This window comes from Rhinopithecus roxellana, chromosome 5, assembly GCF_007565055.1.
Source record: "Rhinopithecus roxellana isolate Shanxi Qingling chromosome 5, ASM756505v1, whole genome shotgun sequence".
NCBI classification, from domain to species: domain Eukaryota; kingdom Metazoa; phylum Chordata; class Mammalia; order Primates; family Cercopithecidae; genus Rhinopithecus; species Rhinopithecus roxellana.
Window position 1 is genome coordinate 125,202,183 of NC_044553.1, and position 17,377 is coordinate 125,219,559.

The 17,377-nt window shown below is 41.3% G+C and overlaps 1 protein-coding gene across 2 annotated transcripts; it reads left to right on the top strand.

Moving 5' to 3' along the window:
* The first annotated feature begins 300 nt into the window (after nucleotides 1-300).
* Nucleotides 301-11,588, top strand: MKRN3 (makorin ring finger protein 3). 2 transcript variants are annotated; one of them, XM_010379577.2, is made up of 2 exons: nucleotides 301-1,622; nucleotides 10,057-11,588. In XM_010379577.2, the coding sequence occupies exons 1-2, from the start codon at nucleotides 421-423 to the stop codon at nucleotides 10,121-10,123; spliced, it is 1,269 nt and encodes a 422-aa protein (XP_010377879.1). In that variant the 5' UTR covers nucleotides 301-420; the 3' UTR covers nucleotides 10,124-11,588. The 2 variants fall into 2 exon arrangements, with proteins under 2 accessions (XP_010377879.1, XP_010377878.1); XM_010379576.2 differs by lacking the exon at nucleotides 10,057-11,588 and having other exon boundaries at nucleotides 307-2,642.
* Nucleotides 11,589-17,377: the final 5,789 nt, after the last annotated feature.

Consider the following 17,377-nt stretch of genomic DNA (forward strand, 5'->3'; position numbering starts at 1 on the left):
ACGAAGACGTGCATGACTGAAACCAAAAGAGATTAAAGTAAAACCTCATTCTCCTGAGGAAACGGTGTGAGAAGGGACTTAGGGACTGCCGGAACACAGCGAAGCAGAGGCAGAAGGCAGACAAAAGGGGCTGGGTTGGTCCCTGCCTGTGTGAACAAAAAATATGTCAGATTGGAAAATTGCGGTAAAATCCGAGCGCAGCACGTACGTTGCCCCCACAGGAAGTGTCCGCCGTGCTGCCTGTGCCCGGAAGTAGGTAGGAACACACAGTCAGAGGGAGCCAAGAACCGGGGGGGACGGAAAAGAGATGCACACTTCCCCTAGAGAAGCCTCCGAGCGTGGCCGACACTCCGGGCCTCAAGCCCATAAAGAAAAAATACCGGAGACGTTCTGGCACCATTTCGGGGTGAAGAAGCTGCCATGGAAGAGCCTGCAGCTCCCTCAGAAGCCCACGAGGCAGCCGGGGCCCAGGCAGGTGCTGAGGCAGCAGGGGAGGGTGTGTCTGGGCCGGACCTTCCCGTCTGTGAGCCCTCCAGGGAATTTGCTGCTCCAGATTCAGCCCTGCCACATGCGCCTGTGGCCTGGGCCCCCTTCCCTGTAGCTCCAGTCCCTGCCCACCTCCGCACAGGAGGCCTGAGGCCTGCTCCAGCCTCAGGAGGAGGAGCCTGGCGCAATCCGTTTCCAAGCCGAAGCAGCGGCATTTGGACAAAGCAGATCATCTGCAGGTATTATATACATGGGCAGTGCAAGGAGGGGGAGAACTGTCGCTATTCCCACGACCTTTCTGGTCGGAAGATGGCCACTGAGGGCAGCGTTTCGCCGCCTGGGGCCTCTGCGGGTGGAGGCCCTAGCACGGCTGCGCACATCGAGCCCCCGACTCAGGAAGTGGCGGAAGCCCCCCCGGCTGCATCCTCCCTTTCCTTGCCTGTGATTGGCTCGGCTGCTGAAAGGGGTTTCTTTGAAGCCGAGAGAGACAATGCAGACCGTGGAGCTGCTGGAGGAGCGGGTGTAGAAAGCTGGGCGGATGCCATTGAGTTTGTTCCAGGGCAGCCCTACCGGGGCCGCTGGGTTGCGTCTGCCCCCGAGGCTCCTCCACAGAGCTCAGAGACTGAGAGGAAGCAGATGGCTGTGGGCAGGGGGTTGCGGTTTTGCTATTATGCTTCCAGGGGAGTTTGCTTTCGTGGGGAGAGCTGTATGTTCCTCCATGGAGACATATGCGACATGTGTGGGCTGCAGGCCTTGCACCCCATGGATGCTGCCCAGAGGGAAGACCATATAAGGGCCTGCATTGAAGCACACGAGAAAGATATGGAACTCTCGTTTGCTGTGCAGCGTGGTATGGACAAGGTGTGTGGCATCTGCATGGAGGTTGTCTATGAGAAAGCCAACCCCAATGACCGCCGCTTTGGCATTCTTTCCAATTGCAACCATACCTTCTGTATTAGGTGTATCCGCAGGTGGAGAAGTGCCAGACAGTTTGATAACAGGATCATCAAGTCTTGCCCGCAGTGCAGGGTCACCTCCGACTTGGTCATTCCCAGTGAGTTCTGGGTGGAGGAGGAGGAAGAGAAGCAGAAACTTATTCAGCAATACAAGGAGGCAATGAGCAACAAGGCCTGCAGGTATTTTGCGGAAGGCAGGGGTAACTGCCCATTTGGAGACACATGCTTTTACAAGCATGAATACCCTGAGGGCTGGGGAGATGAGCCTCCTGGGCCAGGTGGTGGGTCATTCGGCGCATACTGGCATCAACTTGTGGAGCCTGTGCGAATGGGAGAGGGCGACATGCTCTATAAAAGCAGTAAGAAGGAGCTTGTCGTGCTTCGGCTGGCCAGTCTGTTGTTTAAGCGGTTTCTTTCACTGAGAGATGAGTTACCCTTCTCTGAGGACCAGTGGGACTTGCTTCATTATGAGCTGGAAGAATATTTCAATTTGAATCTGTAGCATCGTGCTGTGGCATGTGGTCTAGTCTGCTGAGGTTCTGTCGTCTGCTATTGCCTGTTTTCCCTGTGTTGACACTCTTATTGCTTTCAGGGGCTGTTGAGGCAGTGCTTCTGTTTTCTTGTCTATTCTGCATATCTTTTCCCCTAGGATTATGGTGATTATCTGTGTTAAAAAAAATACGTCCTTAAAGTTACTGTTTTGGTGAAATTAATATTAATGTCAGCTTATGGCTTTTTTTTGTCATCTCTGTTTTCAACAGGATTAACTCAGTTCTAGTGTAGTGTTTACTGAATTTCCACACTTATTTTGAAGACCCTCGAGTAAATGTGGCAGAGTGAAAGGAGAAGTTTTCATTGAACTAGTAGCTTTGTGCTATAATAGCCTTAACAAATGGACCCTCACAGGGTCTTGCAGCTGCTCATCTGTTTACAGTTTGTTCTTTTCCTCCTTCCCCTTCAAGTGCACTTGTTAAACTGTGATGAACTTGTGATTTTGTGTTTTACTTGACCAAAACCAAGTGTATATGTTTACATGTTTTTATCCTGTTTAGCTTGACATGAAATAATTTATATTTGGAAATATATATTTAAGAATGATATATATATAATATATATGTATAAGAGCTATGTATTTGAAAATATATATAAAAGAATATACATCACAATATTTATGTTTATGTAATAAAGTAAATACAGAGCCGAAAGCTGAAGGTCAAAGCCTAACAGGATTGGCTGTTGTGTGGATGTGAGTTGTGTGAATAATCATTCTGTCCCTTGCACAGAAGCCAGTAATTAGCATCTAATGAAAAGGACTGTTCAAGTGGGTCTGGCCAAATGTAACAGATGCAGATCTTAGAGGACTTACAAAGCACTATATTGGTAATTCTTACAATGGCATTAATAGCTCACTCTATAAAAACAGAAATGGTGTTCCTATGCAGTTTAGCCACCTTCTCAATAATTCTTTGTAACAGCAAATCCTAGGCTCAGAGGCACAGTGCTTTGTATTTGATATACAAAGTCTCTAGACTTTCCCAACAAGGGGCTTTAGACAAAAGATTTCAACATAAAAGTAACAAGATTATAAAAGGGAAAATAGAACAAAAATACTAAAACCAGTGAGAATAAAATAATGGAAAGATAATAAAATATAGAAAGTACTAAAAACTAAGTGTAAGAGTAATATAGAAAATTTACATACAACTTAATTAGATTAAATGAAAGCAGTTTAAAGACTGAAAGTCAAAGGCTATAAGACTTCATTACAATCAAAATGAAACATCCTATTTAAAATACACACAACATAAAAATACAGAAATATTCAAAGTAGTAAGATGGGAAAAAACCAAACAGGTGCTGTGACTGTCTTGATTGTAGACAAAGTTTATGGTAAGGATAAACACTTTGCTGGAGATAAAAAGGAATGATACATAAACATTAAATTGTAATTCACAGGAATATATAACTATTCAAATTTTGTATACATTTAATAACATTGTATCAGATACACAACTGATAAAAATAGAAAATCCTAACTCCAGACTCTTAGTGGACAATTTTAATACACCTTTTTAGCAACCAAACAAAGAAGAAATGAATGTGAAAGATAATTATGCCATTTTAATGACTTACCTGCATAACTTATGATCTGCATCAACTGCAAATGCACTTATCTTGGCTGAAGTAGCTGAAAAATATGCTAGGAGTCTGAATCGTGAGTCCCAGGCTATTCACACTGTCCTGACTGTCCAACAAATACGGCACATTTAAGAGTTTTTATACCATGTAATTTGCATGCAAAAGGATGAATTTGTCAGAACTACCTAATGTGGTACTTGCTATAATTTTTCTCATTATCCTGATGAGGTAAATAATAGAGAATTTAAAGGTTTTGCCCATAGAGTTTATGACCCATAGCTGTGAGTTAGTGGAACAAAGACTGGAACTCAAACAGTGTATGTCCAGAGCAGTTGCACTTACCATGTTCACTAGGAGCAGGTGGACTAGCTGAGTGTAGCTGCTGGAGACACAAGTACAGCCTTTAAGTATGGATGCTTCAGCCAAGTGGAGCAAAGATGGACATGAATAAGCTCCTACAGAACGTAGGAGCCATGGGGCATTTATCTATAGGCTGCCAGCTCAGTGATCTTAGTCCACTGCTTCAGAGTGTGCCTCAGCCTCCTATAATTTTACATTGCCTCTCCCTTCTTACATGACTCCTGGTTCTAGTAAGTACCTCAGCCTATTTGCCTGGACCTTTTGCCATATTCCTTTCCTCTTGATTCCTCTTAGCGAAAGAATTCACCAATCAGGACACCCTTGATGCCTGACTATCACTGGCATGCAAGGTGAGTGACACATTCCAAATAAATTCCAAACATCTGAGGTCCCTGCCCTGCAGTTGTGCAGGAGAAAGAGAGATTAGATGAACTAAACAACCAAAGAATGAGACCAGATGGTGTATTCTCAAAGACTGTGCCAACACCAAAGTCTCAAAAAATGAGTCCCAGTAGTGGCAGAGCTTTCAGAGAGGTGTTTTTAAGCTGAGCCCAGAAAGCTGTGGAAAGTTTCTCCAAATGTACACTTCCCTGCATTGTGAAATACCATGTTTTTATTCAAATAGTATCTTCAGCCAGATAATCGTAAAGTTCAGGATTTATAGTAGGACAATGGTTAGTAGAAAATAAAGTGACTTGGGAGATAAAGGATAGTTAGAATGCTGACTCTGCTTCTTACCAACCATTCAGTTTCACAGTCTAAGGAAGTTACTTAAATTTTCTGTACTTCAGTTTCTTGATATGAGAAATGGGTACAGTTCCACCTACTTTTGCAGGATTGTTGTGAGGATCAAATGTAGTCTGGACAAAAAGCTCGAAACATAGGTTTGTTGGTTTGTTGGTTTTTTTTTAGTGATATATATAGATGTGAGATTTGTGCATATTTTTGGACATGAAAAGGTGATTGCACAGAAATTAATCACCCAGATTTTCTTTTTGAGAATCTTTGGAACTTGTATTAATGTAACATTATCACTTAATGATTATTTTGGTAAGCAAGGGGTATATTACTCTCACATTCATAATTTCAAAAAGATGAAGTATTTTTTCAGCAAAAATTATTCAGTTGAAACTAAGTATGTGCTATTCAGTTACTTAAAATATAACAAAAGAAATACATATTTTTGGCAGATTTCTAACTGAGGAAAATAACAAAGGGACATTTTTAGAATATATGGGATTTCTTGTTCCCTCATCAGTTCATTCAGAAAAATGTCAAATAACAGAAGTATTACTGCCACCAAGTCTGGGTGAAGTGTTACCAAGGGCTTTCCCACGATCTGACCACTCCCCTGCTGCAGTCAGGAACAAAGAAGCCTTTGCCACACAAAGGTCTGCTCTGTGAGTGATGCAGCGTGTGCGCTGGCCCTCGCCCCTAGGAGGACTTAGGGATTCAGCCCTGGGGTCTACAAAAATGGTATCATTTCAGCTACAACCAAAAAAGCCTACAACAAGTCAGGTTTGCTTAGGTTTCATGTGTCTCGATTTGATGGATATCCACACATGCAAATATACTAAGAGAAATTTACCTAGTAATTCTTCCCCTTTGAAGATATGGAAATCACTTTGTCTCATGGCTCACATGTCACTAAATGAATTCACTGAATTTCACTGACAGGGAAACATTTTCAGTCTGTAGTCTATGTCCATATGCTCTTCCATTTTACAGTTTTCCAAACGTCGTGGAGGCATGGTTTTTGTTGCCACAGCTAATGCTAAACTACAACTTCAGTGTGGGATAGAGTTAGGGTAGGGCTGGGAACAGGGATATATGGGAAATAACCCAGTACTAGTGCATAGAAGTAAATTAAGTCATGTCAGTTTTTGCCATGAAAATATATATCACATTTTCCAATATTAAGGGAACAATAACAAAACTAATTGTGAAATAGAGTACAGTGAAACTGTCAATTAGATCTAGATATTAAAAGTAGTACAAGCAACATTCTCTGAGGTCAATATAAGAAAATAAGCTACTACCGTCTGGGCACAGTGGTTTGCACTTGTAATCCCAGCACTCTGGGAGGCCGAGGCGGGTGGATCACGAGGTCAGGAGATCAAGACCATCCTGGCTAACACAGTGAAACCCTGTTTTTACTAAAAATACAAAAAAAAAAAAAAAATTAGCTTGGCGTGGTGGTGGGCACCTGTAGTCCCAGCTACTCTGCAGGCTGAGGCAGGAGAATGGTGTGAACCCAGGAGGAGGAGCTTGCAGTGAGCTGAGATCATGCCACTGCACTCCAGCCTGGGCAACAGAGCAAGACACTGTTTCAAAAAAAAAAAAAAATGTAAAAGAAAATAAGCTACTACCACTTTTAATTGTCTCTCATAAATAATTTGATGTAGGAGTGAATTCAAAATCATTTAGAATATAATATGACAATGGCAAATTATGCATACCATAATATACAGGATACTTCTAGATCTGTACTCAGAGTATAACTCCTAATTTTAAATACTAATGTATATTGTCTTAAAAGCAAAGAGCCTAATTAACTAGGTATTCAAACTTAAATTTTAAAAAGACCACAGCATGAACACATGCACACATATATACAAACACATACAAACACAACTAAGGTAAGCAGGAGGAATTAATAAATATTAAACTAAAAATTTGTTGAACAGAGAATGACAATGTAAAGGCTGATTTTTTTTTGTAAAAATAATTAGTAAACAGATAAACCACTAACTTAAAAAATAAAGGATAAAGTGCAATTAACATAGGAAATGTTAATCAGAGGTAATTAGAGCTAAAAAGGCACTAAAGAAATGGGAAATAAATCCTTGTTACACCTGAGGGAAAGGTACTTGAAAATATGAAACAAAATTTAACAGTTTCAACATAAACATAAATTTCCAAACATCAATCCAGATGACAAATCTAAACGAACCTATTGCTAACAACAACAAAAAAATGAAGTTGTCTAAAATGCACTTACTCCCTACTCCACACCCAAAGAAACAGAAGACATTATCCCCTGAAATTTACTTATACATTTAAGTAAAATATATTGCAGTGCTGTATAAACCATTTCTTAGTCCATTTGAGCAAATATCATAAACTAGGTGGCTTATCAGCAACATAAATTTATTTCTCACAGTTCTGGAGGCTGAGAGGTTTAAGAGCATGGCACCGGCAGCTTGGTGCCTGGTGAGGGTTGGTTCCTGGTTCATAGATGACCATCTTCGTAAGAAGACACTGTAAAGTGTCCTCACGTAGCGGAAGGCACCACCAACCTCACTGGGACCCCTTTAATTGTGCTGTTTTAATGTACAATAAAATGTATTAAAATTAAAAACTATAAATAATTACATAAATATATTTGTTTTCTTTTTTATGGGTAGTTTGTTTTTCAGTGAAGTGCTTGAAGCAATGCCATATGATAACATGTTCTAGTGAAAGTTTTATGCAAGTTAATCAAGAATACAATACAATATAAACAATGAGGGAATCACAGTTGTGGAGGCTTAGACACAAAGCTGTGTATACCATTTGAGCTGGTAAATTGGAGCCTCTTTTATTAAGGGCATTAATCGCACGTATGAGGCCTCCACCATCATGACTCCAACACCTTCCAAAGGTCCCATCTCCTAATACCATTACCTTAGAGATTAGATTTCACCGTAGAAATTTTGGAGACACACAAACATTCAGTATACAGAACTGCTATGGTTTGGATATGGTTTGTTGAGCCCAGCAAGTCTCGTGTTGAAATTTGATCCACAGTGTTGGAGGTGGGGCCTGGCAGGAGGTGTGTGAGTAGTGAGAGCAGATCCCTCGTGAATGGCTTTTGCTGCCGTTCTCACAGAAGTGAGTGAATTCTCACTCTGAACTCCCATTAGAGCTGGTTATTGAGAAGAGCCTAGGCTGGGCACAGGGGCTCATGCCTGTAATCCTAACACTCTGGGAGACAGAGGCATAAGGATTGCTTGAGGCCAGGAGTTTGGACCAGCCTGGACAACATAGTGAGACCCCATCTCTACAAAAAAATAGAAACAATTAACCAGACATGGTGGTGCATGCCTGTAGTCCTAGTTTATCAGGATGTTGAGCGGGGAGGATTGATTGAGCCCAGGAGGTTGTGGCTGCAGTGAGCTATGATTGTACCACTGCACTCCAGCCTGGGCTGCAGAGTGAGACCCTGTCTCTAAAAAAATAGGAAAACAGCCTGGCAACTCCTTTGCCTCCTCTTTCATGATGTGATGTCTTCTCCTATTCCTCTTTCATCATGAGTGGAAGCTTCCTGAGGGCCCTCACCAGAAGCAGATATTGGTGCCATGCTTGTGTGTGTGTGTGTGTGTGTGTGTGTGTGTGTGTGTGTGTGATGGATTTTTGCCCTTGTTTCCCAGGTTGGAGTGCAAAGCTGCAGTCTTGGCTCACTGCAGCCTCTGCCACGGGTTCATACGATTCTCCTGCCTCAGCCTTCCGAGTAGCTGGGATTACAGGTGCCCGCCACCACACCCAGATAATTTTTGTATTTTTAGTAGAGATAGGGTTTCACCATGTTGGTCAGGCTGGTTTTGAACTCCTGACCTCAGGTGATCCACCCGACTGGGCCTCCAAAAGTGCTGAGATTACAGGCATGAGCCACCACGCCCGGCTGGAGCCATTATTTTTTTGCAGACTCCAGAACCATAAGCCAAATAAGCTGCTTTTAAAAACTATATTATTCAGTTTCATATATTCCTTTATAGAAACAAAAATGGACTAAGACCAGAAAATTGGTGCTGAGGAGTGGAATGTTGCTATAAAAATACCTAAAAATTTGGAAGCAGCTTTGGAACTGGGTAATGAGCAGAGGCTGGAAGAGTCTAGAGGGCTCAGAAGAAGATAGGAAGGGAAATCTTGGAACTTCCTAGAGACTGGTTGTGACCAAAATGCTGATAGAAATACCGACAGTAAAGGACATGCTGAGGAGGTCTCCGACGGAAATGAGGAACTTACTGGGAACTGAAGCAAAGTTATACCCTAGCAAATAATTTGGCTGCATTGTGTATACACTCTAGCACTTTGTGGAAACCTGAACTTAAGAATGATGGCCTAAAGTATCTGGCAGAAGAAATTTCTAAGCAGCAGAACATTCAAGAAGTGGTATGGCTACAACCAACAGTCGACAGTCAAATATGGGAGCAAAGGAAGGACTTAAAGTTGGAACATAGGGTTAAAAGGGATACAGAGCATAAAAATTTGGAAAACTCAAGCCTGGCCATGAGAAAGAGAAGAGCATTTTTCAGGAGAGGAAATCTGAGGGGGACAGCTGAACAACCACTTGCTAGAAAGATTAGCACAGATAAAAAAAGAGAGCCACTTGGTAATAGAACAGTGTGAAAAAAGTCCAAAGGCATTTCAGAATCTTTGAGTTTACTTCTCCCATTACAGGTCCACAGGCCTAGAAGGACAGATGGCTTCTGGGCCAGGCCCAGGGTGCTGCTACCCTGTGCAATCTTGGGAAGCTGCTTCCCACATCCTGGCTGCTTGGACCACAGCTAAAGCTCAAAGGGCTCAAGCTACTGCTTAGACCACTGCTTCAGAGGGTGCAAGCTGTAATGTTTGGGGCTTCCATGCGGTGCTAAGACTGCAGGCACACAGTATGAGACTGACTGAGGCTCTTTGTGGGTTGGAGCCCCCACGAAGTGTCTCCACCACGCACTGCCTAGTGGAGCTGTGGGAGTAGGGTTGCCATCCTCCAGACCCCAGAATTCTAGAGTCACCAGCGCATGCACTCTCAGCATGGAAAAGCCGCAAGCACTGGACTCCTATACATGATAAGAGCTACATGGGTTTCACACAGCAACGCCATGGGGACAGGGCTGCCCAAGGCCTTGAGAGCCCACACCTCATACCGTTGTGCCCAGGATGTGGGACATGGAGGCAAAGGAGAATATTTTGGGGCTTTGAGTTTTTGTATCTGCCCTTCTGAGTTCTAGACTTAATGTGGGGAGTATTACCTCTTTCTTTAGGCTGATTTCTCCCTTTTGGAATGGGAATGTCTAACCAATGCCTGTATCACGTTTGTATCTTGGAAGTAAATATCTTGTTTTTTATTTTACAGGTTCACAGCTGTAAAGAACTTGCCTGGAGTCTCAGATGAGACTTTGGACTTTGGACTTTTGAGTTGATGCTGGACCAAGTTAAGACTTTGTTGATAGGATGATTTTATCTGGCAATGTGAGAAGAACATGAGTTTTAGGGGGTCAGGGGCAGAATGCCGTGGTTTGGATATGGTGTCTTTGGCCCCACCGAGTCTCATATTGAAATTTGATAACCAGTGTTGGAGATGGGGCCTGGTGGGAGGTGTTGGGAATATTGGGATGGATCCCTCATGAATGGCTTGGTGCCATTCTTGCAGGGATGAGTGAGTTCTTACTCTTGAGTTCTCTAGAGAACTGGTTGTTGAAAAGACTTGTCATTTCCTCCTCTTCTATCTCAGTTCCTCTCTTGCCATGTGATGCCTACTCCCCTTCCCTTTCTGGCATGGGTGGAAGTTGCCCCAAGTTCTCACCAGAAGCAGGTGTTGGTGCCATGCTTCTTGTACAGTCTCCAGAACTATGAGCCAAAGAAACCTCTATTTTAAATAAATTACTCATCCTCAGGCATTTCTTTATAGCAACACAAACAGACTGAGAAGCACTATTTCATAAAATAAAGGTGTACCTACATAACTTATGAATGGTATATAACATGGTATCAAAATACTGCCAGTTCTAGTTCATTTTGTGCTGCTATAACAGAATACACATGCCCCTTGACTTATGGTGGGGCTGTGTCCCAATAAACCCACCATAAATAGAAAATATCATAGTTGAAAATGCATTTAATGTCCCTATAAACCCATTATAAAGACAAAAAATCATAAAGTCGAACCATTGTTAAGTCCAGATGCTCACTGAGTTACACTTGGGGTTATGTCCTGATACAACTGTCGTGAAGTTGAGTAATCATATGTCGAACCATCATAAATTGGGGCCCCTCTGTGCCTGAGACTGGGTAGTTTACAATGAACAGAAGTTTATTGGCTCATTGTTATGGAGGCTGGGAAATCTAAGATTGAGAGGCCAATGTCTGGAGAAGGCCTTCTTGTTGCACCGTCCCATGGCAAAAGGGCAATGAGAGTGAGAGGTAGCAAGAGCCTGAACTCAAAACTTCAAGCCCTTTTATAATTGGTATTAATCCATTCATGAGGGTAGAGCTCTCATTACCTCAGCATCTCCCATTAGGGCTTACCTTCCAACACTGTTATATTGGGGATTAAGTTTCCAACACATGCTTTTGGGGGAACACATTCAAACCATAGTACCAACATAGTGTAATACAAAAAGAACTAGAGATCTGTCTCATTTATGAATATTGATGCAAAAAAATAGGAAATGAAATATTAGTGAAAGAATAGCACGGTTAAAAAATAAGACATCAGGAAGTAATGAATTATATTCCAGGAAAACAAAGATGGTACAATATGAAAAAATATTTTTTCTTAATATATCAAAGGAAATAATCATATAAGCAACTCCATATATCTCCCAATAAAAATAAATTTGTGATCCAAGGTCAGGAGATCAAGACCATCCTGGCTAACACGGTGACACCCTGTCTCTACTAAAAAATACAAAAATGAAAAATTAGCCAGGCGAGGTGGCAGGCACCTGTAGTCCCAGTTACTCAGGAGGCTGAGGCAGGAGAATGGTGTGAACCCGGGAGGCGGAGCTTGCAGTGAGCCTAGATCGCACCACTGCACTCCAGCCTGGGGACAGAGCAAGACTCCGTCTCAATAAATAAATAAATAAATTTGTGATCAATTTGCTTTAGTGTATATAATACTGCTATTTAAGGCATAAATATATTTATATATGTATATTATCAAATCTAAATTTTTGAGAAATGAACACAAAAACACATAACTAATGAAAAGAAATCAAATTAACATAGGAAAATTAAAATATTAAATATAAAGGCTGAGACTTCGAAAACAATTCATAAAATAAACCACTAAATTAATGAGGAAAATGAGAAAAAATAAAAACAAAATCACATACACACTTATGTTCAATAGGAGGATTTCACAACATATTCTATTAAACAAACATAAGAAATCACTCAACCAGATGTAGATTAATTGCAAAACTGAAATTGATAACTTTCTAGGCATTTATCATTTATCAAACATTGGCTACAAAACATGACAATGTAACCTAGTTAACATAAAATTAAAATGGTTATCACAATTTTAATAGGGATTCTCATAAAACCTTCAAAGAACAAATCATTAAAAGTGCTATGTAACACAATCCAGAAGTTTAAAATGGAAGGAAGGGTCACTGACATGTTTAATTATGAATGACACATAATTTTATATCGGAATGTAACGAAGGTAGTGAACACACACAAACACCCATTCACAAACACATGCAAACTAATGATCAAATTTATGAATAATGATGCAAAATTTAAAGAAAATATTAGAATAAAAATATTTCAGCATTGTATTTCTTTCAAAATCAGTCAAAAAAGATAATCCTATCATCTCTTTTGATCAAGCAAAAACAATTAGATTTTTCTCTCCTTTCTTCACTGTTAGTCATTATTTTGATGTATCAATCAGTGCAATTGTATAGGAGGCCAAAAAATGAGACATATAAATGATACAGCCTTCAAAGAAGGATTTAAATTCATCTGAGATGTCATATATTGAAAATCTGAAAATTTCTGTAAAACTTCAAAAAATAAAAACCAGTAAAATTCTAGGAGAATAGTAAATGTGGATAAGTTTCATATTATAGCAAATGTAATAAAACACCTATTTTTGTTATCACAGCAATAAACTACACAGGAACCATGTACTTTAAATTTAGGAATAAATAAAAATGGAATAAATGTGTTAAGTGTCTTCAGGAAACCATAAATACTTAAGCAAATGAAAATAATATACTATATAATTTGATAGGGAACTTTAACATCACCAATGTGTCAATTTTTTAATGAATTTCCCAAATTTCTAATAAAGTACTGCTTAGGGAAAAGTCTTCTTATAACTGTGTCCTTCCTCTATTCTCAACCACAACAATCACGAACGCAGAAAATGTCGGTGGCTAAATGTGGGGGCATTTCACACACACCAAGCAGCAGACACCAGCTGGCTGGGAATCCTCCAATTTAATTCCAAGGCTATCTACCTGAAGATAGTGTCAGATCCCACAGGGAGAGGGGCCAGCCGGCCCCGAGACTCCTCCCACTCCCTAGACACCAGTCACAAGTCCAGGCCTCTGGAACTTCTGACCAGTGGGCTTCAAGTTGGCGTTCCCACAACCCACTCTTTGGATTTGATTAATTTGCTGGAGCAGCTCACAGAACTCAGTGGAACATGTGTACTGATTTATTACAAAGGATGCAGATGGAGACATGCATTTGAGGAGGCTGTGGGGGAATGGGGTGGAGCTCCCATGCCCTCCTGGAGCGCCGCCCTCCAGGAGCCTCCAGGTGTTCAGCTATCCAGAAGCCTTTGGAGCCCAGTGCTCTGGGGTTTTTATGGCAGCTTCATAACATCAGCATTCCTTCCCCCAGGGTATGGGGGGGTATGGCCCTTTATGGAATGAGGATCTTAGGATCCACATCAGAAAGGTTGGGTGAGATTTAGAGTCCTGCCTTGAGGTGGCTCAAAGGAGGTCAGGAGAAGGTAGATTCTGTTTCCTAAGTCCTGCTCCTGAAGCCTAACACCCAGTATTATTTTTTTTAAAAAGACTGTAACAAGGGCTATGGGAGTTATGAGCCAGTAACTGTAAATGAAAACTGTGTGTGTGTGTGTGTGTGTCTCATAACAACACAAGTACAAACGAGTTCTTAAAAAACTGTTACGAAAGTTGACACGTTGTGGGGAAAAAGCCAGTAAGACCAGAACATTTTAGAATTGAAAAGCATCCAGTCAGTGAACTTTACCAGGTCTTCAAACAGTGTCATTTTTGCCAGCAATATGAAGAGCAGCTAGTGGGACTTGAATTGATGAAAAATATATACTAAAAAGGTTCATAAACAGACATATGTATTGGGTTTATGATAAAGATAAAAGGATTATTCAATAAAAGTTGTTGGGTGAATTCAGGAGTCATTTAGAAAACTAATGCATGGGCTCCAAATAGCATACTTTAACAGCAGTATAAATTCCACCTACATCAAAATTTCAAACAAATACAAAACCAGAAAAGGATTTCCTTTATATTTTAAAGTCTTGGAGTCAAGAATGTCTTACAGTGACATATTCTATAAAACTCTTAAAAGTTTGACCATAATTGTAGCAATAACTGCATAGGGTCTACTGTGTGCCAGGCTCTGTTCTAAGATGGTTTATCCCAATTAATCCTTCCAACCATCCCAAGAGGTAGGCACTATTAACCCCTTGTAGTGGCTGAGAGCACTGAAGCTGAGGGAGGCTCATAGACATGTCCGTGGCACACAGTTAATAGACTTGCCCATCTGACTGCAGAGCGGGACCTCTCCTCAACTGCTCTACCTTACAAATGTAACCAGTTTAAAATGAGCTAATGATCAAGCCTGTAATCCCAGCACTTTGGGAGGCCGAGACGGGCAGATCACGAGGTCAGGAGATCGAGACCATCCTGGCTAACACGGTGAAACCCTGTCTCTACTAAAAAAAAAAAAAAAAAAAAAAAAAAAAAAAAGGCCGGGCGCGGTGGCTCAAGCCTGTAATCCCAGCACTTTGGGAGGCCGAGACGGGCGGATCACGAGGTCAGGAGATCGAGACCATCCTGGCTAACATGGTGAAACCCCGTCTCTACTAAAAATACAAAAAACTAGCCGGGCGAGGTGGCGGGCGCCTGTAGTCCCAGCTACTCGGGAGGCTGAGGCAGGAGAATGGCGTGAACCCGGGAGGCGGAGCTTGCAGTGAGCTGAGATCCGGCCACTGCACTCCAGCCTGGGCGGCAGAGCGAGACTCCGTCTCAAAAAAAAAAAAAAAAAAAAATGAGCTAATGAATTCGACATGAACAGCTTCCTCACCCCTAAAAAAGTATCAAACTATAAGAATTTATTTCCATAATATATAAAGGCGTCTAATAAAATACTAGTAACTTAAATCAACAAAGTATAAATCTTGCACAGAAAGCAAAATGCATATAGTTTGAAGGTGGGGAAAAGTTGTCAAACATCACTAATAATTATTAAAACTGATGAAGTTTCAGTTTCCTCCCAATTTGTCAAAAACCCAGATGTTTAAAAACACTCTGTCGGGGGAATAGGCATACATTGCCTGCAGGAGTATAATTGGTACAATTTCCATGCAGGAACATTCGATGATAATCAAATCATGAGTTCACATATGCATACACCTTGACCAAGCCATTCTATTTTTTTAAAATGTGACTGCAGGTTTATTCTGTACATACAAAATCTTTCAAGTACAAGGATGTTAATCTGAGCCTTCATTATAACGGGTGCAGTGGCTCACATCTGTAATTGCAACACGTTGGGAGGCTGAGACAGCGGTCTCACTTGAGGTCAGGAGTTCCAGACTAGCCTGGCCAACATGGCCGAAACATGTTGGTATTTTGTATTGTAAAAATATAATACAAAAATTAACCAGGGGTGGTGGCACATCCCTGTGTTCCCAACTGGGGAGGCTAAGGCACAAAAACTACCTTAACCTGGAAGGCTTAGGTTGCAGTGAGCCAAGATCGTGCCACTGCATTCCAACCTGGATGACAGGGCCAGACTTTGTCTCAAAAAAAAAAAAAACAAGACACTGGAGACAGAGGCCTATACTCATAATTTTGTTTTTAAACTTTTTGATGTACGTTGTTTTAGGTTTATCTTGGATCTGCATTTATATTTTTAATACATGTAAAAATATATGAGTGGAGGAGGCTGGGCGCGGTGGCTCACACCTGTAATCCCAGCACTTCGGGAGGCAGAGGCGGGTGGATCACAGGGTCAGGAGATCGAGACCATCCTGGCTAACACGGTGAAACCCCATCTCTACTAAAAATACAAAAAATTAGCCTGACATGGTGGCGGCACCTGTAGTCCCAGCTACTCGGGAGGCTGAGGCAGGAGAATGGCGTGAACCTGGGAGGCAGAGCTTGCAGTGAGCTGAGATCGCGCCACTGCACTCCAGCCTGGGCGACAGAGCGAGACTCCATCTCAAAAAATATATATATACACACACATATATAATATATAGACATATAGACATATATACGTATATATACATATATATATGAGCGGAAATGGTGCCACTGCACTCTAGCCAGCGTGACAGAGCCAGACTGTGTCAAAAAGAAAAAAAAAATTAGAAAAGACAAATCCAACAATAGGCAACTGGTTAAAAAATGGCATAGACATACAATGGAATATTATAAAACAAGATTTTAAACGTAAACATAAAAAGGAAATTTGCTTGGGCTGACTTGGAAATATTGTGGTAAGTAGGAAATATACATGTGTTAAGTTTATAAAATTATATCATTTGTATACAGTGATAGGCCTGGTGTGGTGGTTCACACCTGTAATCCCAGCACTTTGGGAGGTTGAGGAGGGCAGATCACCTGAGGTCAGGAGTTCGAGACCAGCCTGGCCAACATAGTGAAACCCCATTTCTACTAAAAATACAAAAATTAGCTGGGTGTGTTGGTAGGCGTATGGAATCTCAGCTACTCGGGAGACTGAGGCAGGAGCATTGCTTGAGCCCTGGAGGCAGAGGTTGAAGTGAGCCAAGATTGAGCTACCACACTCCAGCCTGGGTGACAGAGCAAGACCCTATCTCAAGGGGAAAAAAGAAAAAAAAAAAGCAGTGATAATCAGATATGGTGTCTATGCTTGTGTGCATAAGTCTCCTGAAAAATCATACGTAGGTGAAATGATATCTGTATCTATATATATCTAAATATGTACACACCCAATGTGTAGGAACATACTTCAATATGTACGTGTGTGTATATATCTACCTATATATAAATACAGGAGAATGTGTGTATATATATAATGGATATATGTGTGTGTGCATGTAAAATAAAGCAGAGCTTAAAACTGAATGTATATTGTTAAAACAGTTCCTTTGTGAGTGTGAGTTTTTGTGAAGAGGGAAAAATGTGTTCAGACTGCAGTGAGGAAAATTAAGTGGTTTAAGGTAAATATTGTGAGGACACAGCAATGATTTGCTGCTGCTAAATCACTATGGTGCCAGAGCTGGCTCTCAGTGCTCCTACAGATGCAGACATAGGTTGACTGATCAGGCTTGGGACTGTCTGATATTGCCATGTGATAAAGTCCATGCATCAGATACAAAGGTCTTTATACTCAATATTCTATATTCTCCTGAGCCTCTCTAAACTTGATATTTTTCTGAAAAATTATTGAAATAGTGACTG